Source organism: Centropristis striata, chromosome 19 (assembly GCF_030273125.1).
Source record: "Centropristis striata isolate RG_2023a ecotype Rhode Island chromosome 19, C.striata_1.0, whole genome shotgun sequence".
Taxonomy (NCBI): Eukaryota; Metazoa; Chordata; class Actinopteri; order Perciformes; family Serranidae; genus Centropristis; species Centropristis striata.
The window spans coordinates 31,469,234-31,491,391 of NC_081535.1; the positions used below are offsets into that span (position 1 = coordinate 31,469,234).

Below are 22,158 nucleotides of genomic sequence, written 5' to 3' on the forward strand. Positions count from 1 at the left end.
TGTTTCTGTACATTCTGTGAGATATGTTGTTGTTGTTGTCGTCGTCGTCGTTGTTGTCGTCGTCAGAAGGAGGCCTCTGACCCGCCCACCTCCCCGAAAAACAGAAAGAAAAACAACAAATCAAACCCGCCCGCTCCCAATCACCACACCTCCCTCGCTCCCTTCTTCTCCAGCCTCCTCTTCTTCTTCTTCTTCTTCTCTCCGTCTGTCGTCTCATCAGACACAAACATTAAACTCATCACTATCTGAGAACAACGAACCCGAGAGGAACAGAGACAAACAATCTGCTCCGCTAGAAAACACAAAAAAAAGGTTTTGAAAGGATTATTTTTTATCTGTGAAAAACCAAAAAGTGTCAGGTGATTTTTAAGGATAAACTTTTGATGTTGTAATTCTCATTTTGCCCACTAGAGGCTCCAGAGCTTGATGACATCATGATCTTAATACGACTAAAACAAAAATGTTTTTCTTTACAAAAACTTGAAAACTGCTTTTTTCACCCAGCACTCATTTTTTATTGTTTATCACTTAATTTTTTTCCACCTGGCAAAATTATGTTTTCTTCACTTTTCATGTTTTTTGATGTGACAAGAAAAAAAAAAATTCCTGGCAATTTTTGTCCATCATCCGATTTTCTTTATTTATTTGTAAGAACTTTTTTGCATCTGGCATAAAACACTCAGCAAAAAAAGAAAAAAAAATTACCAAGCAATATTTCCCTAACCTCCCATTTTTTTTTAGTTTTTTTTTAAATTTGGTATTTTCTTTGTTGATTTTTACTTTTATATTAATATGTCCCCTGGCACCTTTTTTTCACCTGGCAGAATTATTTTTTCCTCATCTGGAACATTTTTTTTGCATTTGGAAAAAAAAAGAAAAACCTAACAAAAATAATATATATATATATTCCCCGTGACAATTTTCTCTCCTGGCAAAAACAAAAAATCACCTTACATTTTATTATTTATTTCATCTGGCAAAGTTTATTTTCCTCACCAGTTCCACAGATTATTTTTAAGGATGTTTTTAACTATTCTGTTATTATTCTTACTATTGTTCCAGCTGAGAAATCGTTCTGGTCTCGGCTCCTCTCGGGTTTCTGACACTTTGTTTGTCTATCTGAACGTTTCTCAGATTTTTATTTGTTGAGTAAAATGTTTTCAGAACTGATGAAAAAAATAGCTCGACATGAAAATCTGAACTCGTGGTTACAGTTAACATTCAAAATAACGACGATTTAATAATCCCTTTTCCTGGAAAAAATTGCCCAAAATTTTGGTTTTGCCACTTAAAATTTTATTATTTTTTTAAAGGACTTTTTCAGCATTTTCTGTAAGTCAGTAAGTGACCCTTGAGTTCAGATTTCCAGCGTCGATAATCAGCTTCAACGCTCAAAGACTTTGTTGTAATAAAGCGGAAAAAAACCCTTAAACCCAGCCCGTCCGGATAATTAAGCCTAAATCTATGTGTTGTAAAAAACAAAAAAAAAAAAAAACAAAAAAAAAAAAACATCACATTGAAAAGAGGGAACAATTAAAATATACATATATAATAATAATATAAATGTCAATACTCGCTCCGAGGAGCTCAGTCACACTATCATTGGCATAAGAAAGGATGGACTTTATGCTGATCCTGTGTGCATGTATGTGTGTGTGCATGTGTGTGTGTGTGTGTCTGTGTGTCTGTGTGTCTGTGTGTGTGTGTGTGTGTGTGTGTGTGTGCGGGCACGAACACAGCGTTTGAATGGAGCGTCACTTCCTCCCCCGCCAAAATAAAACGCTGATAGAAAGAAAAGGCGCCGTGGCCTCCTGATTATTATTATTATTATTATTATGATCATATAAAATGGATTTGCTTGATTGGACTGATCGCCTTCAGCAAACCACGAACGCTTTGAGATTTATTCTGTTCAGTCTGAAACTATGATATTAATAAGATGATAAAATAAATTAAGCGTGGTGAGAGTCGCTCGGACTGAACCGCCTCCTCTCCAGCTCTTAAAGGTGAGAGGAGGGGAGGAGGAGGAGGTGAGGGGAGGAGAGGAGAGGAGAGGAAAGGAGAGGGGAGGAGAAGAGGAGGAGGTGAGGGAAGAGGAGAGGAGTGGAGGTGAGGGAGGATGTGAGGGAGGAGGTGAGGGGAGGAGGAGGAAGAAGGAGAGGGGAGTAGGAGGAGGAGAGCAGGAGCAGGAGGAGGTGAGGAGAAGGTGAAGAGAGGAGGAGAGGAGGAGCAGGAGGAGAGGGTTTAGGCCTGTGCGTTGGTGCCGTTCTTGTCTGGGGGTCCGGTGCTGGCCGGCAGGTTGTTGAGGGAGGGGACGGCCTCCTGCTGCTTGCTGTCGCGGCGGGGGGGCATCCTCTCGTTGATGCGGTCCAGACCTCGAGCCTCCTCGAAGCTCTGGATCTTGTGCTGCGGGTTGAAGCCTTGAATGGCTGCGAGGAAACAGGACACACGTCAGAGTCTGAACCAGCAGCCAGATCACCAACATGCTGAGTTAAACCTCAGCCGCTCAACAATCCGTCTGTATACAATGATTGTATATCAAGATACAGCATGTTTTCTATATGAAATAACTTCATGGTAAAGCCTGTTTTTTATGCTCCATACTGAGTGTTCGCACAACAACAAGGACCAGAACCTAAAGAACCAAAAAGGTTTGTTGGGGTTAAAAACATTAAAACTTTTACTTTGGACGAACAAACGTCCGCTTCTATGCAGATGATACTGTTGTTTACAATCTTAACATTATTTAAAATTGGAAAAACTAAAGTTATGTTTTTTGTCATTTTAATTAATTGATTTCTCTGTACTTCTAGCTGCACTGTCATAGAGCTGGGCACTTTTCAGGTTTAATACAAAAACATGATAGTAAAGTGATTTAAGTGACATTTGTTTAAATTAAACCACATTACAGTGTGTTAAGAATATAATGCTTTTATGATTACATAGTGCATCAATAATAATCATCCAGTAAAATATATGCATACATATATATGTATACATATATATATATAAACAATCTGAGTGGGTTCATTCTGCAAAACAAACACTTTTATTTTTGATACTTTAAGTACATTTTGATGCCGATACTTTTGTACTTTTACTTCAGTAAGTTTTGAATGCAGGACTTTTACTTGTAGTGGAGTAATTTCACAGTGTGGTATTAGTACTTTTACTACAGTAAGGGATCTGAATACTTCTTCCGCCACTGCTCCATGCTGAGTGTTACCACAACAAGGATCAGAACCTAAAGTGGAATCTAAATGACGTTAACTTGCTGTAACACAATCGGCTGCTGGTTTCTGGAATTTCGATACAAACATTATAGAATAATATAAACAACAAGCTTGTTTATATTGTTCATGTGATATATATTGTCGTATCACCCAGCCAGAAGTCATTTTCTATTATAATATATCAATATTTGTTTTTATTATCATATGTTGCAGATGAAAGAAGGTGAATTGTTCTATTGAATTATTGCCCAGCCCTACTAACACTGACTGCTATTTTCCTGGATAGCTTTTCTTTGGACGTACCAATTCTGATTATTTTGGATGATTTGTAAGAACTATAGTCTAAAAAGAAGTCAATGCCATCGAATTTTATAATTCAATTTTTTTTCTTTCCTGCCAGGATCCTTTCAAAGATTTTTTTAATCTGTGAAAAACGGGCAGAAAACAAAAAATAGGCAGATGATTTTGTTTGTGGGCAGGATAAGCAAAATCAATAATTTTGGGATATTTTTGGTCTATATTGCAATGCACAACATATATGTTGAAGTAAACAGAAGACTGGGAGCTGGTTGGAACAGCAGAGAAAACTTACTTCAGAAACAGGACGAGGACAGCATGAAAACAAAGAAACAGACGTTCATTAAAGAGCCAAAACACTGTTAGTCTTACAAACACTGCCTCCAAAAATGCAATAATTTGCTTTTCAACATTAAGAAATGTACGAAGAACAAATAAGGTTTTGGTTTTTTTAAAATATACACTATTTTTTTTTTAAAAACACTAAAAGGTTTGTTGGGGTTAAAAACATTCAAAATTTTACTTTGGAGGAACAAACGTCCACTTTTATGCAGATGATACAGTTGTTTACAATCTTAACATTTAAAAAAAACGAATTATATAAAAGTGGTTCTAAATGCTGAAAAACTAGTTATGTTGTTTATAAATTCATATTAGTTTTGTTTGAGTTCTCTGTACTTCTAGACACGTTTTTGCTGTTTCTATAGAGCTGCAGGATTTATACATTTTATATATATTTTAAATATTACAGAGGAAAAACGAGGACACGTGCAAAAAACGTGTTGGGGTTCAGAAGGTGAAAAGTTAAAATTACTTTGGACAAACAAACATCCTTCTGTATGCAGATGATGCTGTTGTTTATTATTCTGCATCACCTCAGAGAAGCTTAACGTTATTCAGAAAACAAATAATTTCAAAGTGGTTCTAAATGTTGAAAAACTCAAGACCATTCAGGAAAAAGCGATGTGAATCAAAAAAACGGTCTGAAACGGTTTGTTCATCCAAAGTGTTTCTTTGGACAAACGAACATCCGCTTGTATGCAGATGATGCTGTTGTTTAAAAAATAAATGAGTATAAATCTGTTTCATTTAGAACCACTTTGAAATAGAGTAGACTTGTTACCACAAGAACACAAAAAAACTCAAACTGTTTGTTGGGGTTCAGAGGGTTTAAAGTTTTTCTTTGGATGCACAAACATCCACTTGTATGCAGATGATGCTGTTGTTTACTAACTTAATGTTATTTAAAAAATAAATTATTTCAAACTGGTGAAATGTTGAAAAACTAAAAACCATAAAGGATAAGGTGAAAGGCCCTGAAACTGTTTGTTGGGGTTCAGAGGATTTAAAGTTTGAATATGAAAATTCCTTCATTGAATACTAATTTCAACATTTTCTCTGCATTAGAACAACAGGATTTAGGGAAAACTGGCCCTTTAAGTGCAACTCTTTTTGACACAAAATCAAACATTTTTAAAGCATCAACAGTCACTGGATCAGAGAGTTAAACAAACACGCACGCACACACACGCACGCACGCACACACACACACACACACACACACACGCACCACACACACACACACACAGGTAGAGGAGAGAGAGATGGTTGCGTACCTCGTGCCTCTTCTGCCTCTACGGTGGCTGTGTAAGCGTGAGTAGAAGTGCCATGCGAAAAAAAACCAATGGAGAGAGAGTGGGAACGTTATATATCAAATGCATCCAGTCAGTCACGTTATCAGTCTGTTAACATCATACAATGCAGCACAGCTAGACAGTAACAATTACCATAAATAATAATAAGATAATCATCATCATCAGGGTTTGTTAGAGGAATTAAATGTGTGAATAAAGTGTTGACACCATGCTGCTTTAAACACAGGAAACATCAGTAAAAATAACTTCCCTTATCATGCACAGTTCAAGTGGTTCTGAAAGTTTAAGTTTTATTAGTTTGTTTATTTTTTTTTTAACTTTCATTTACTTCAGCTGCTGCAAACTGAACATCCAAGAACTGAAGTCTGAAGAAACACGAAATCTAAGAAAACATATTGAAGTAATGAAGCTGATCATGACGTTTTTATTGATATTTTTAAAAGACAGGAACTTCTTTGTTCTGAAGTCTATAATCTGGATACTTATTCTACATTATTGTTTCCTTTTTTAAATTCTTTCTTTAATTTTATTTTCTATATATCTTACATAATTTAAAAAAACATGTTTTAATAACTCAAAATCTTTACCAAAAGAAAAACTACCTTTAAATCTTTATTAATGTATTTTCAAACTACTTTTAATAAAGTGGATTTATTTATATTTATTATAAGCAATATGCTATATTTGATTTCATCACTTTCTATTTTACTTATTTAATTACATATTATAATTATATATAATCTATTTTTTCACCTTTTTGATGCATCTAATTGGTCACAAAGGAATCATTCTTTATAGTTAATTTTGCAACTATTTTACAGTTATTTTCATTCATCAACAGTATGAAAAAAAATCTTTAAATAATATAAAATCTGCCTTAAAAAAAACTAACTCTTAAACTGCAAATTAATTTATTTTATTTGAGTTTATAATTAATCATTTTAGGTGCATCTGTGTGTGTGTATTGTGTATTCTTGTTTTATTTTAAGTTTCTTCTTTTTTCCCATTTTCTATTTGTCTGATGTAACTTAAAACACAAGCATCTTTCAAAATTATTTTAAAATTATTATATGCAAGATGCTGTATTTATTTTCATCACCTTTTGCAATTTTACTTTTTATAATTAATTGTTTTTTTCTACAAGTACATTTTGAGTACATATCAGCACTTATTGTGTATTCTTTTATTTTACATCTCATTTTCTGTCTCTTTCAGTAACTCAAGTCCTTACCAAAAAGAACATCATTTAAATGATGAAACTGTAAATTAATTCACTATATTAACACTTGTTGGAATAAAACAGACACATGTTTATCATCAGTTGAAAATTCAATACAAAAATTAATAAGGGAGTTAATAAAATAGTCAATAAATAAAGAAGCAAATTAGTTTTGGAATATTAATTAATGTCCCATTATATCAATCAACTACTTTATCTTTTACACTTTGAATGACAGCCCCGTTATTTGCATAATAAAGAAGATATGCATAAAGAATAACTAAAAAAAGAATTTATAAATATTAAATATAAGTTAAAAAAATAAAATAATGTAAGAATTAATAAAAAATATATAAGTAAAAAGGAAAACTTAATTTTAAAAAATGGATAAAAAGGGGAAGTGATAAAACAGATAAAACATTTTTGAAATATTAATGTATGTCACATTTAATCAATTAATTCATTTCAAATTTTTGTTTGTTCACGCCTACAAATAATTTTCTACAGACATTTTTTTGTCTCTTTCAGTAAGAGTCTTTACCAAAAAGAGCGACCTTTAAATGATGAAACTGTAAATGAATTGACTATATTAACACTTGGAATAAAACAGACACATTGTTATTATCCCTGACATTCATTTATTGGTTGGTTGTGTGCTTGTTTGTCGTTAAAGGGCAGCATGGGGGAGATGTTGGAGGCTACCACTTGACATTATCGTGTCCCTGTTTGTCTGTGTGTGTGTGTGTGTGTGTGTGCTGCTCAGGGTTAGTCTCAGTGTGAGTGCAGGCACAGGGAGTTAGTGTCAGCTCCACTCTGAGTGTTAGTGTTCTGGTGGGATGCTCGGCTGCGCTCGCACTCACCGCTTTGAAGAGTTCGCCGACCTCCGGACAAAACTCCCACGGGCAGCGTTCCTGTCGGGGTCAGCCCCTTCAGCTGTAACACACTCTCATTCTCCTCTCTGCACACACACAAAGAAAACAAATGAGTAGTTCTAAATGTTGAAAAACTAAAGACCATACAGGAAAAGGTGAAAACTGCTGTTGGGGTTCAAAGTTTGACTTTGGATGAATATACCTCAATTTGTATGCAGATGATGATGTTGTTTACTATGCTAAGTTGCTAACTATTTTTAAATGCTGTTATTTTAAAGTTATTTAGTTATTTTTACAGTATTTGTTTTTTTACGGTTTTGTTTAAAACCGTTATTTTACAGTTATTTTCATTCCTCGACAGTAAGAAAAAGCTTTAAAAAAACAAATCTACCAAAAAGAAAATACTTTTAAATTCTTAAACTGTAAATTTCTTTTTTACAATTCATTTCATTTTACTTTAGTATACAATTAATAATTTTAAGTACATCTGTGTAAGTTTTGGGTAGTCTTGTTTTATTTTAAGTCTCCACTTTTTTTTACATTTTTTATTTGTCTGATGAAACTTAAAAAAAGAACATCTTTCAAAATGATTTAAAAATCATAATAATCAAGATGCTATATTTGCATTAATTAAAAGGTAGAGCATTAACCGTTCTTTAGCCTGCCATCGTCCAACTCGGTCACAAACTCCTTTTTGTTTGAAAGGTCTCAGTTAATTTCTGATTTCCAAAGGACCTCATTAAAGAGTGCAGACCAAAAGGAAGAAATAAAGATAAAAATGAACAATAAAAGCAAGTATTGCAAAATCTGAGAGACAATTTAAGGCTTCATTTACAAAAACAAATATCCACTTTAACATTTTTACTAAATCTTTTAATCTTATTTTGGTAAAATCCAGGAAATACCAGTCAAAGGTTTTTTTTAATTGTCCTAAATCATGTATTGAAACTGTGCAATCTAGGAAAATCTAACTAAATGGTTTTGGTTTATTCATTGTAAAAATACGTTTTTGTCTGTTGCAAATCAACTCTTCAAATATTGAATAAAATAACACTAAAAATAATAAACACTGTATAATATAATGACCTGAGATCTCTCCACGTCCAAAAGAAACTGCAGGCTGTGTGTGTGTGTGTGTGTGTGTGTGTGTGTTGGCTCTCCTCAGGTGTGTGGGCGGCTTTTTGTTAAATGTTACGTGTTGCTGCTTCTCTTCCATATAAAGCAGTTTGAGCAGATGAGGACAGTTTGTCTCTTTCTGAGCTCACCAGTGAAAAGAAATAATTTAAAATAAAGGTCCAGATGCAGCCGATTAATAACTGAGTCATCTGAAGATTAAAACTAAATCAATAATAAATTAAATTTATTCATTCTTCAGTTTTATTTTTTACTGTGTATTACAGGACTATTGTTCACTTGTACACCTGCTTCTTTGATTGTATTCTCTATATCTGTTACATAATAAAAAAAAAAAAAACTTCATGACTCAACATCTTTACCAAAAGAAAAACTACCTTTAAATCTGTATTAATATTAAACAGTTAATATAGTGGATTTATTTAGATTTATTATGAACAATATTCTATATTTGCTTTCATTACTTTCTATTTTACTGATATAATTATATTATACTTAATCTACAAATGCATTTTGAGTGCATATGTACACTTACTGTATTATTTTCTTTTAAATCTCTATTTTCCCCTATTTTTTCATGCATCTTATTTCTCAAATGAATCATTCATTAAATTCCTCGACAGTAAAAATAAATAATCAAATCTACCAAAATTCACTATATTAACAATAGTTTGAACAAAATGTAATTTAATTTATTACTCAAACTAATAATGACAATTTATTTATTTAATTCCATCAGTATGATCACTTCAGCTACTACTAACACGCTTTAATAAATAAAAAACATTACTTCTGTTTTCAGTTATGTAATAATCCATGTTGTTGTTGTTGACTTGGCATAATTGGCGGTATTATGATTATTTTTTATGTAATAATGTTGCTGTTACTGGCAGAGCAAAAGCAGAACAGATGAAGAGCCTGCTGTGATATTATCCCAATCAACTCACCAATAAAATAAGAAGTTTGGGAGAAAGTGCAGATCAGGTTTGTGTAATGTTTAAAATAACTCCAGAACAGGATCAGTCATCAGTAAAGGACAAATGATCCTGACACACTTCCACAGATTAAAGAGGACGCAGAGTGTAAATCAAGAAGAAGTCATTAGCCTTAAACTGAAGTGGAGCACACAGAAAAAAAAAAGATGTGGGAGCAGCTCCACAGCAGGCAGCAGGCAAAAACCTCCTGCAACTTGAATTATTGGACGCCTTCTTTTTTTCATTCATCTGACTGTTATTTTACAGTATCTGTTGTTATTTTACATTGCTTGTTGTTATTTTACAGTATTTGTTGTAATTTTATAGTATTTGTTGTAATTTTACAGTATTTGTTGTTATTTTACAGTATTTGTTGTTATTTTACAGTATTTGTTGTTATTCTACAGTTAGTTTACTATTATTTACTGTATTTGTTAGTTTATTGTTACTCTAGTTATTTTACAGTATTTGTTGTTATTTTACTATTATTTTACAATATTTGTTATTTTAAAGTTATTTTCATTCCTTGACAGTAAGAAAAAATAATCTTTAAATAAATCACATCTACCAAAAAAAAAAAAAAAAAACTTTAAAATTCTTAAACTGTAAAATAATTCACTATATTAACAATCGTTTGAACATAGATTGTTTATTACTGGCAATTATCTATAATTGCTATTGTAACTACTTATTTTATTTTACCTGAGTTTATAATTAATTATTTTAAGTGCATCTGTGTACGTTGTGTATTCTTGTTTTCTTTTTTCCATTTTCTATTTGTCTGATGTAACTTAAAAAAAGAGCATCTTTCAAAACTATTTAAAATTATTATAAGCAAGATGCTGTAATTGCATTCATCACTATTTTTACTTTATATAATAATCGTACGCAAGTACATTTTGAGTACATATCTAAAGTCGTTTTATTTTCTTTTATTTTAAATCTCTTTAAACAGACACATTTTTATGCGTTGTTTTTTTTTAACCCTTATGCCCTCTTCAGATTTACGAACCTCTCGTGACCTTCGTGGAAAAAACTGTCCACGAAAGCAAATATTAAATCACCATACATCAATATTTTTTCTCCATTTTTCAATGGGAAAATGGTTGAATTTGGTGGAATACAATGAAAATGTCAAATATCACTAATTTTCTTCAAAATAAAATGCTGACATTAAAGTATGCATGGTTTTATACCATAACGGCAGTGAGATTAAAAAATGTGGTTTGAATGGAAGTCAATGAGGCGTTTTTGGCCACAAGGGTGTCCAGAGGGAGTAAGAAGAGGACATATAGAAGAGGGCCTATAGAAGAGGACATGTAGAAGAGGGCATATAGAAGAGGACCTATAGAAGAGGGCCTATAGAAGAGGACATATAGAAGAGGACATATAGAAGAGGGCCTATAGAAGAGGGCCTATAGAAGAGGACATGTAGAAGAGGGCATATAGAAGAGGACCTATAGAAGAGGGCCTATAGAAGAGGACATATAGAAGAGGACATATAGAAGAGGACCTATAGAAGGGGGCCTATAGAAGAGGACATATAGAAGAGGGCCTATAGAAGAGGACATGTAGAAGAGGGCATATAGAAGAGGACCTATAGAAGAGGGCCTATAGAAGAGGACATATAGAAGAGGACATATAGAAGAGGGCCTATAGAAGAGGACATGTTGAAGAGGGCATATAGAAGAGGACCTATAGAAGAGGGCCTATAGAAGAGGACATATAGAAGAGGACATATAGAAGAGGGCCTATAGAAGAGGACATGTAGAAGAGGGCATATAGAAGAGGACATGTAGAAGAGGGTGAAACCTAAATGCACAATCAGGATGAAAACAGCAGCAGATTAAAGGAGACAATTTAAATCTCATTACTTCTTTCTCACCGTCCCTTTCACTCTCATTAAAGAAACAACATCTATTTTTATGTAGAATTCAATCACAGCGATGAAAACACACCTGAGCACAGAGAAGACTCGAGCCATCTTCCCGATCGCCCGGATCTTATTTCTGATCACCTCCTTCCTGACAGCTGGAGCTCCTCCTAAACAACAGACGAGTCAGAGGGAAGAAAATGAGAAGAAAGGGCAGAAAAACACACAGACTTAGCTGGCTCAGAGGAAGAAATAAATCGGCAACAAGGATTCACTTTAACTGGTGATATTGACGTTTTTAATCATTATGAAAAATGTATAAAGAAAATAATAAAGAAATACAATTTGGAGAAATAGACGAACGGTAAATATAACAGGAAAATAATACAGAAATATACAAATGAATAGAAAATAAAGATATATTCAAATTAAATAAAAACATATATGCATGAAGAAATATTTAAAAACAAATAAAAGAAATAGATGAAAAAGGAAAATTAAAAAGTTTAGAAATATTAACTGATGTCCCATTTGATCAATTAACTATTTTATTTTTAATATTATTTTGGTATTTTTTTTACACTTTGAACTTGAACCCTGTCATTTGTATAATAAAGAAAAATACATAAAGAAATTAATAAAGAAATAACATTTGGAGAAATAGGGGGTAAAATATAAAGATAAATGTATAAATATTAAATATAAATTTAAAATAAATAAAATAATGTAAGAAAAATTTATTAAAAATCAATAAATATATAATTAAAAAGAAAAAATATATTAAAAAAATGTACAAATGGGGGACTTGATAAAACTGTAAATAAATAAGGAAAGAAGCAAATTAAATTGAAATGACATTTTTGAAATATTAATTCATGTCACATTTTATCAATTAATTAATGTCATATTTTTGTAGGTTCACACCTACAAATTATTTTCTACAGAGAGAAGAAAAAATATTTGTTTGGTGAAGATTCTCGCAAAAAAACTAAGAATGATTTAAAAAATAATTATAAAAAAAATGAAAAATCACTTTTTAAAAATAATTTTGAAATAAATAAATAAAAATGACCATGCAAATATATATTTTTATAGAAATAAGAATAATAATGTAAAAATGAATTTCAGACTTGTGCAACACAACCCAGAAATCACACACAAGTGGACATGAACGCAGTGAAGAAGAACCAGTCGTTTAAAGTCTTGTCCAACAACAAGACGAGCTTTCATAACATGAGCAGAACACATGAAGGTGACAAACTGACAAACTGTAGTATGTGTGATTGAGCCTGGTGAGTAACAGTTTTCTGTCTTTAATGAAGAAGAAACAGGGAGGTGTGATGAGAGAGAGGTGTGACTTCCTCTTACCCTCACACGTGTCGTCGCCCTCTGACATCAGCTCGTCGTCAGAGCAGATGTTCAACACGTTCACCAGCATCTCCGTCACTGCAGGAAAACACAAGTTCAGACAGAAGCTCAACATCTGCTGCAAACATACAGACACACAGAGACACCAGACGGCTGCAACTCTTCTTTACTCTCAGGGTCCATTAAAAACTGAATAGAGCTCACAGCAGTGCTCATTCTGTCCCCTCTAAAGTCTGAAGATATTTAGGTTACAGGCAGCAATGACAAAGAAAAAACAGCAAATATTTACATTAAAGAAGCTGGAACCACAGAATATTTGTTTCAAGTTGAGTATCCAGCTAACAAAAATTAAAAAAAGGTTGGTTGGTTGGTTAGTGGATTGGTTGGTGGGTTAGTGGATTGGTTGGTGGGTTAGCGGATTGGTTGGTGGGTTGGTGGGTTAATGGATTGGTTGGTGGGTTAATGGATTGGTTGGTGGGTTGGTGGGTTAATGGATTGGTTGGTGGGTTGGTGGATTGGTTGGTGGGTTGGTGGGTTAATGGATTGGTTGGTGGGTTGGTGGGTTAATGGATTGGTTGGTTGGTTGGGTTAGTGGATTAGTTGGTTGGTTGGTTAGTGGATTAGTTGGCGGGTTAGTGGATTGATAGGGAGAGTGGGTGGATTGGTTGGTTGGTTAGTGGATTGGTTGGTTGGTGGATTGGTAGGGAGAGTGGGTAGATCTGTGGGTTGGTTGGTGGGTTGTTTGATGGGTTATTGAATTGGTTGGTGGGCAAGTGGATTGGTTGGTGGGTTGGCGGATTGGTTGGTGGGTTAATGGTTGAAGGGTTAGTTGATTGGTTGGTGGATGCATCAGTGGATTGGCAGGGAGAGTGGGTTTGATCGGTGGGTTGATTGGTGGGTTAGTGGATTGGTGCGTTGGTGAGTTTGGTGGATTGGTTGGTTAGTGGATTGGTTGGGAGAGTGGGAGGATTGGTGGGTTGGTTGGTGAGTTAGTGGATTGGTGGGTTGTTTGTTTGATAGATTGGTTGGCAGGGTGAGTGGGATTGGTGGGTTGGTTGGTTGGTGGCCCACTATTGTCTACATTTTAGCGGCTCATGGTCGGTCCTTTTTGTCGACAAACTCTGATGTGATGTAAACACGATTTAAAATGAATGGAGATTCAAGGTAAGGTAAAACGGATTTAATGGAGCAAAACAAGATGGCTTTAACTCTGAGCTGTTATTTTGTTTTTTCCTTCAAAGTGAAAGCCTCAGTTTGTTGCTGAGGCAACTTTAGTTGTTTTAGATAGCGAACCTTTATTTAAATGCAGTTTTATGACGCCGTTTTCAACATGCAATAGGTTCAACAGGATCTGCTGGACAGATTTAATTTAAAAAGTGAAACCCTTCAGCCGTGTTTAATGGGGTTTGTTTACTTCTGCCTCCAAATGAATTGTTTTTTTTTGTAATTTATACCACATTAACACTCTGCAGCATACACGCGCACACACACACAAAGTCTCACCTTTCTCTCCCACGAAGGGCAGAGACCAGGTGAAGACGTCCATGAAGTTGGGTAGCCAGTAGGGGTGAGGGGAGCAGTTAAACTGCCGGATGTTCATCACATTATTCTCATATTTCAGCACCGCCGCTGAGGACAAAACACACACACACACATTAACATTTTCTGCCTGGTGATGCACTTCCTGTCTCCTGTTGCCAGGGCTTCAAGGTTTCCAACCTGTTGCCATGGTTTCCCGTCCTTCACTTCTCTTACCTTTGTTATTGTACACGTCCAGGTAGTTAGGAGCCGAGAAGATTGTAATTAAAGAGGGGAAGCCTGTCGTCTGACTTTTCCTGTACATTCGATACCTGACGCACATAAACACATACAGAGGGACAGATATGATCAATAATAAAACTATAAATATGATAAATAAAAAATATAAATGTATAATCAACAATAAAGATAAAAATATGGTAAATAATAATAATAAAGATATGTCAAATAATAAAGATATAGATATGATAAATAAGATTTTAAAATGATAAATAATGAAGATAAAACATGATAAATAAGATAAATATATGATAAAGATAAAAAATATAATGAATAATAAAGATAAAATGAAGATAAATAACAGATAAAATATGAAGAATAATACAAATAAAGACAAAGATATGATAAATAATAAGGATAAAAGGATAAGATAATACTGCAGTCAGGTGTGTTATTATATTTTGAAATATAAATATTTTTTGATATTTTATTTTGGTATGGTTCATTTTTAACTGTTGAATCTTTCCATATTGTTCCTAATTTCCATATTTCTTCTTGTTTAAACTGTTAATTTCATTATTTCTTCAGGTTTATATTTACCATTTATTGTTATTTTATGGATGCTTCTTTCCATTTTTGCTGCAGTAACACTGTCAACGTCCCAGTTGTGGACTAATAAAGGAATATCTTATATAATCTGATAAAGACTTCATTGATCTGTGAGGATAAATTGAAGCGTTGCAGCAGCACAAAGCAGACTGAGAGCTGAGAAACACATAACCAACCATTTCAATGAATAAATAAATACAGAGAAAATTGGAGCAATTACATAAAAATTTTGAAAATCTGACAACCTGACACACTGGTCCAACCTCTCACTGAACTCTAATATATTAGAGTCTATTATGTGCAGTTACTGAATTTTCTGGGTATTTTTCAAGAAACAGAATAAAGAAGTTGGTTTCTGATATGAAGGAGGAACGTTTGACTGTTTTTGTTGTGGAGAAAGACACACTGAGTGTAATGAACGAACAAGAAGAGAATTACCTAAAACTTATGTTTACTGTCATTTCTTTTTGAATATATTTAAGACAGAAATAACTGAATGTTTATAACAGGAGACACTTAATGTAATAAATAAATAGGCCCAATAAAAGAGAAAAATTCTAATGTTTACTGTTGAATATTCAGACAGAAATGACAAGGAGTGTTTATAACACAGGAAAGAATGTTTATTATTAATAAAAACAAGAACGTCTGTTTTATTTGTTTTGGTTGTAGTTTATTTATTTATCTAGAATATTTTAATATTTCTTTTCCACATTTCAATTCCAATGTTGAATATTCTCGAGATTTAAAAACTCATCGCGGTGGAAAAGGATGAACTAATTATGCTCTAATATGGTTAAAAAACTAAAACAACATCGATACCATCGTTTATCGTGACAGTTTCTAGGAAAATATATCGTTCTAAAAAGTGTGTTATGGTGACAGGCCTACATATAAACAGCATATAAGACAAAGAGAATAATGAGACTCACCCTGCATCCTGAGCTTCATGTGCTCGTATTACAGACAACAGGTTATTGTTCATCAGGAAGTCACATACTGCAGGGTAACTGAAACCACAGAAGAAGAAGAGGAAGAAGAAGAGTTATCATGGATGTTTAACAGGACGAGATGCTCGCTCGTCTCTCCGTCAGCGGAGGACAACGACATGCTGAAAAGAGCTAAAATTAGAGATCAATTAAGGTCGAGGCTGCAGAAGCTCGTCAGTCACTCTGAACTCATATCAAACATGTCGGACGACAGCAACAGCAGCATTTTATCAAACTTTCACAAACAACGAACTTCACTGATGAAAATGTTTCTGAACCAAACAGAAAAAAAGACACAACACCATATCCTGATGCACAATTTCTACAATTTTTCTTGTAATTTTGCCTTTTTTTCTTGTAATTTTGCCTTTTTTTTCTTGTAATTTTGCCTTTTTTCTGGCAACTTTGACTTTTTTCGCTGGTAATTTTTTTACTTTTCTTCTAGTAATTTTGACTTTTTTTTCTCTGGTAATTTTGACATATTCCTGGTAATTCTGACTTTTTTTTGGTAATTTCTACCTTTTTAAAAAAATAATTTCTACTTTATCTTGGTAATGGATTGTGGATTCTGTGTGGATCTGAAAATTCTTCTAAACTTTCTAAACCACCAGCAGCTTGTTGCTCTGTCTGGACCATCCAGGTCAATAACAGACTGTCTGAACATGCAGATCAGCTGATATTCATTCAAAATGTACAAAGTCTACATTCAGAGGGAGGAGCCCAGGCCAAGACATAGTTTCTATATTCTATTATTCATGTAATAATTTGTGTCACATCCTGTTTTTATTTATCCGTTTGTCTGTATTTATTACATCCTTGCCACATCATCTGCACTCTACACACTCTACTCCTCCAACACTTTATTCTTTATTTTTATTTTGTTATATTTATATTCATATTTACATTATATATTGTTTCCTATTTTGTTCATTGTTTTTCTTATATTATCCTATATTTTGGTTGTTTTTGTAACTTTAGAGCAATCGGAAACCAGATGACCAAAATGACCAAAAAAAGACGTAAAATTATAGAAAAAGATGTAAAATGACCAAAACAAGACGTAAAGTTGAAAAAAAGATGTAAAATTCCAACAACAAAAATGATGTAAAATGACCAAAAAAAAGGAACAAGAATTTCCTTTGGGATTAATAAAGTTCTATCTTATCTTAGAACTTTTACACTTCACTTTAACAAAAGAAGGAAATGCAGGCATCAGAGCCTCCTGCTGTTTCTCAGATTTGTCTGATGATTCTTAAGACGTTTAATGTAACAAAGAGAAAATACTTTAGACACTCCAACGTGAACTTGATCTGGGGTCAAGCTGCATATTTAGTTCTAGGGTGGAGTGATGCTCAACAGAGTGCTTCAGTCTGAAGTTAGTGCCTCGTGGAACCCTGCATCTCTGATTTGAGGGTAATAACTGCTGTAATAATTCTTATTCAGGACTCTAGATAAGTTTGGGGTTGCAGTGCAGCTGCAAAAATGATTTTAATGAACCCTCTGCAGTCTCTAATCGGGTCACATGACGCTGTAAAACCTTCAGCAGTGTGTTTCTGCCATCAGCTTCCTCTAAAGTTCTGCTTCAAACTCCATGAGGTCAGTTTAATAAACAGAGACAAACTGGAGATAAGGTCAAATATATTTAGTATAAATATAGAACTAGATGTTCTCCTCGTTAGATTTGGAGCACTTACAATTCTTCACTGAGAGTAAAAAAACATTTCTATGAATCAGATTTTATGTTTTTTTTTGCATGTATTTTGTTGATCCAGTGAGTCGGAGTGAAACATAAAGTGAACCATGTTGGTGTCCTTTAACTGTGTGTTTACAGGCAGAATGAAACGAGTCAGAAACTGCCAATAAGCATAATAATGTGAGGAGAAGCAGTGAAAGCTGCAGCTCTGCTCGCTGTGACCTCCACGTGGAGTCAACACGCCACATCCAGTACAAATATTAAGACAGAGCAGAGAACGCTAATATTTAGTTTCAGTATCAGTGTGACAGGATTTAGCCAGCGGTCACTTATCCACAGATAAGCCATTGTTTGTAAAAAGCTTTAATCAGCTCAGATTAACAGGCCGAGCTGCTGTTTTACTGTGGAAACATTTGCAGCAGCAGCAGCAGCAGCAGCAGCAGCAGAGTGAGACCGGTCCTACCTGTAGAAATAAGAGCAGCCTCTCACACTGTTGTGGCAGAAGTGTTCCTGGGTCTTCTCGGAGCCGTAGTCCTCGCCGGGGTCCGACCACAGCAGGTCGCACATCGGCCCGAAGGCAGGAGGCTCTTTAAACCGGTCCAGCTGCACACACACACACACACACACACATTGATGAGACACTCCAGTACACACTACATACCTTTAAACTACACAAGTTGGGGGGGGGGGGGGTGGATTCTCCTTGGTCTGTTGGACAGAATCTGTGATAAAAGAGCTGACACTTTTTACACTTTAATGTATTGTTGGTGAGTTTTTGATCACAACAATACATTCAACAGGAAAGGTCAAATTTCACCACATGAAATACTCACCAGAAAAAATGTATGAGAAAAAAAATCACAAATTTACAGCATAAAAGTTACACATTTATGAGAAATAAATAAGAAATGTATGAGAAAAATGTTAAAAATGTACAAAAAAATGTTAAAGTTGCAAGAGAAAAATGTTAAAAATCATAAATTTACAGCAAAAAATACAAATGTATGAGAATTTTTTTTTTTTTTTTTTTTTTTTTTTTTTTTTTAACAAAAGTTACAAATTCACAAGGAATTTTTTTTTTTTTTTAAATGAGGAAAAAAATGTAATATTGACAAGAAAAAACAAAAAAAGGTGTCAGCTCTTTCCCTCACAGATTCTGGAGATTTATTCATAAACCTCAGAGTGAAGAAACCGAACCAGAGGAGAGAAACACACTGCAGAGGTCTCTTTATCTTTAACTAAACTCCAGTTAAAGATTCAAACATCATCATAGTAAACACTTTTAAGCTCTGTTATCCTGATAAAACAGACTGATAATTACCATGCAGTGGGACTATAAATAATAAAGGAATATCTCATCTCTTAAACGTGTGATGTGTGCTAACAGAGTTTAATGCAGAGGAGATAATCAGATTATTGGTAGAGATATGAGACGTGGGTTACCTTGCGTATGTCGTCCAGACAGGTGACCTCGGGGCTCAGTCCTCCGTGCACGCAGAGGAACTGCTGGTTGAGGAGAGCGGCCAGCGGCAGGCAGTCAAACGCATCCATACAGGCATCATAAACACGCTCAGAGTACTTGATTTTACCTGCAGGACACACACACACACACAGAGTCAGAGGTCAGAGGTAGGGCTGGGCAATATACCAATATATTTTCAATGTGATATGGAATTAGACCATATCGCATATATTGATATAGTTAAAAAAACAAAATTCGATCGCTCTTTTGCGATGTGGCTGCCCCTAAGCTGTGGAACAGTTTACCGCTGCATATCCAGTCGTCAAAGACTTTTTAAGACAATTTTAAATCTTCTCTTAAGACTCATTTTTTCTCCCAGGCTTTCGAACCTGTGTGAGAAGAAAGTTGTTTCTGTATGTTGTATTGTACATCTCATGCCATATATTATTAGATGAAATTGTCTTTTATTTTTATTTGTGAGTTTGTTGTTATTCAATTATGTATCTTGTATTGGATTGGATTTTTTGTTGTTGTTATTCAGTTATGTAAACTGAATAAATGACTTTGGTCAACCTTGGTTGTATATAAGGTGCTCTAGAAATAAACGTAACCTTGACCTTAACATATTTCTTTCTTTCTATATAAATGCTGCCCTTACTAGGGTTTGTCATGTTTAGTTCTTTTGTAATGCTCGTTATTATTTCCTCATATAAATATATTTATTTCAGAAAAAGATTGGTTTATTTTATTTCATAGGCTATTTTCATTTAAGATATTTTTTATTTAAATGTGCACTTTATGGAGCTTTGATTTTTTTAAAAAAAAGGTTCTCCTGTTTTTATACAGTATTTATGTTCACTTAAATAAACGGTTTCAATAAACCTACTTGTGACATGTGGGCTTGTCACAATAATTACTATATCGACTTATTGTTCAATATATAAAAATGGACACGATAGTTTTTTTCTGGACTCAATACATTGTCGTTTACATTTGTGACTTTTTGTGTTTAAAGTAAAGCTGCAAATGTTTGACAGGCAGCACGAACTGCCGAAAAAAATATATTTCCCAAGCAGCCATTCCAGCTGTTTTATGTTATTTTAATAATAAAATAATATAATACATAATGTTTATCTCAGAGCCTGAAAGTCTATTCTATTTGTTTTGGTTGTAGTTTATTTATTTATTTATGTTTTATTTATCTAGGATATTTTAATATTTCTTTTCCACATTTCAATTCCAATGTTTAATATTCTCGAGATTTAAAAATTCATTGTTGTGGAAAAGGATGAAGTTATTATTATTATTTTCATGCTCTAAAATGGTTATAAAACTAAAACAACATCGATAAAACGAAATAAATCGTTTATCGTGGTTTCTGGGAGAATATATCGTCCTAAAAAATGTGTTATCATGACATGCCTAGTGACGTATTGTCATATTTGTCTTTGACTGAACATTTGCTCACACTTTGCAATAAAAATATCGGGATATATGTATCGTATATCGACATTCAGCCTATATATATATATCTGGATATGACTTTTGGTCCACATCCCCAGCCCTTGTCAGAGGTCAGGAGGTCAGAGGTCAGGAGGTGATTGTTGACTGTTGAAGATAAACAGACTCTTACACTCCTGTTTGAAGGTGAAGTACTCTGTGAGGTGCCGGCACTCGTGGTTTCCTCTGAGGAGGAACAGCGTGTTGGGATGGTTGATCTTCAGAGCCCACAGGTAGAGCACACACTGCAGAAACACACACACACACACACACACACACACACAGGTTAATCCTTTTATTAATAATGTCAGTATTTCCCTAAACGTAATATTATCTTGTTATTGAACTGGATGAGCCCAAAATTAAATGGTTTTTGTTTTTTTCTTTTTATTGCAATTAATATATAAATAAATGTAAAAGAGTCAATAAAGTTAAAGAAAATACATTCATAAATGTGCCTATGAGATAAAAAATATATTAATTTATAAATATTTAATATAATAGAAAACAATAAATAAATACATAAATATGCCTGTGTTTTAAAAACAAAAATGAACTATACAACTATATACAACTATAAAAATATTTAAAAGTCTTGGTAGCAAAGTTCAGAAAAAAAGAAAAGAATAAACAAATAAATATTCCTAGGAAATAAACTATATACTATAACTATATACAACAACAAAAAATCAAAACATTAAGAAAATAAATACATACGCCTTTGAAATAAAAACAAATACAATAAATCAAGTAATAAATAAATGTAAATATAAATATATAAATTAGTCAAAATAGTTAAAGAATTAAAAAACAAAAATACATAAATATGCCCATGTTTTTAAAAAAAAAAAAAGAATCAATTAGTAATAAGAAAACAAACAAATAAATAAATAAACTAGAACTATAAGAGTCAATTATGTGAAAAAATAGAAAACATTAAAAAAATAAATAAATACTTATGCCTTTGAAATAAAAACAATATAAATAAACATTCATATTAAATGTATAAATACGGTTTAATAAATAAATATTTATTAGTCTATTTTTATTTTCATCATTTTAAATAAAAATGAAATTAATACCATTTCCTTCTGCAACATTATATTTACACATTTATTGCCTCATTAATTTATTAGATTTTTTTTAAAACCAAATTGATTTATTATTGTTTAAAATGGCATTCCATATGTTTTTTACATTGTAATGTACATGTAATGTCTTAAAATAACTCAAGGATTGTGGGTATTCTTATGACCAAAAGAAATAGGAAAGATTGTAAGAATGTAAACTTATAAATGAAATAAACAACAGAGGTTTTATACATTTCTCATGCTTGTGGGGCAGAACGAGTGTTGTGTTTGCACGACTTCAGCAGTAAAACTTCTCTGCAGGACTTCTGCAGTTAAAGGTGACACTATGAGCTGCGTGGTCTTTGTGTTTTCTCATTAAACGTTGCAGCGGAGGTTCCAGTCGTCTCACACGACCAAGAGAAGAGAAAGTGAAGAGGAGAAATCTGACGCAC

The 22,158-nt window shown here is 33.4% G+C and overlaps 1 protein-coding gene across 2 annotated transcripts in view; it reads right to left on the bottom strand.

Annotated features, from left to right (window-relative positions):
• Window positions 1–2,168: 2,168 nt before the first annotated feature.
• The window catches only part of ppp3ccb (protein phosphatase 3, catalytic subunit, gamma isozyme, b), a 41,859-nt gene continuing 21,869 nt past the window's right edge, over window positions 2,169–22,158 (bottom strand). Inside the window, exons 4-14 of one of the 2 annotated variants that reach the window (XM_059357431.1) lie at window positions 20,770–20,881; window positions 19,118–19,263; window positions 18,138–18,277; window positions 15,925–16,002; window positions 14,381–14,475; window positions 14,129–14,254; window positions 12,626–12,703; window positions 11,343–11,427; window positions 7,265–7,362; window positions 5,147–5,173; window positions 2,169–2,420 (exon numbers count right to left, since the gene is read on the bottom strand). In XM_059357431.1, coding sequence (XP_059213414.1) covers window positions 2,245–2,420; window positions 5,147–5,173; window positions 7,265–7,362; window positions 11,343–11,427; window positions 12,626–12,703; window positions 14,129–14,254; window positions 14,381–14,475; window positions 15,925–16,002; window positions 18,138–18,277; window positions 19,118–19,263; window positions 20,770–20,881 — 1,161 coding nt within the window. In that variant the 3' untranslated portion in view covers window positions 2,169–2,244. Of the gene's footprint in view, window positions 2,430–5,146; window positions 5,174–7,264; window positions 7,363–11,342; window positions 11,428–12,625; window positions 12,704–14,128; window positions 14,255–14,380; window positions 14,476–15,924; window positions 16,003–18,137; window positions 18,278–19,117; window positions 19,264–20,769; window positions 20,882–22,158 lie in introns of both variants that reach the window. The other variant, XM_059357430.1, reaches the window with a different exon arrangement.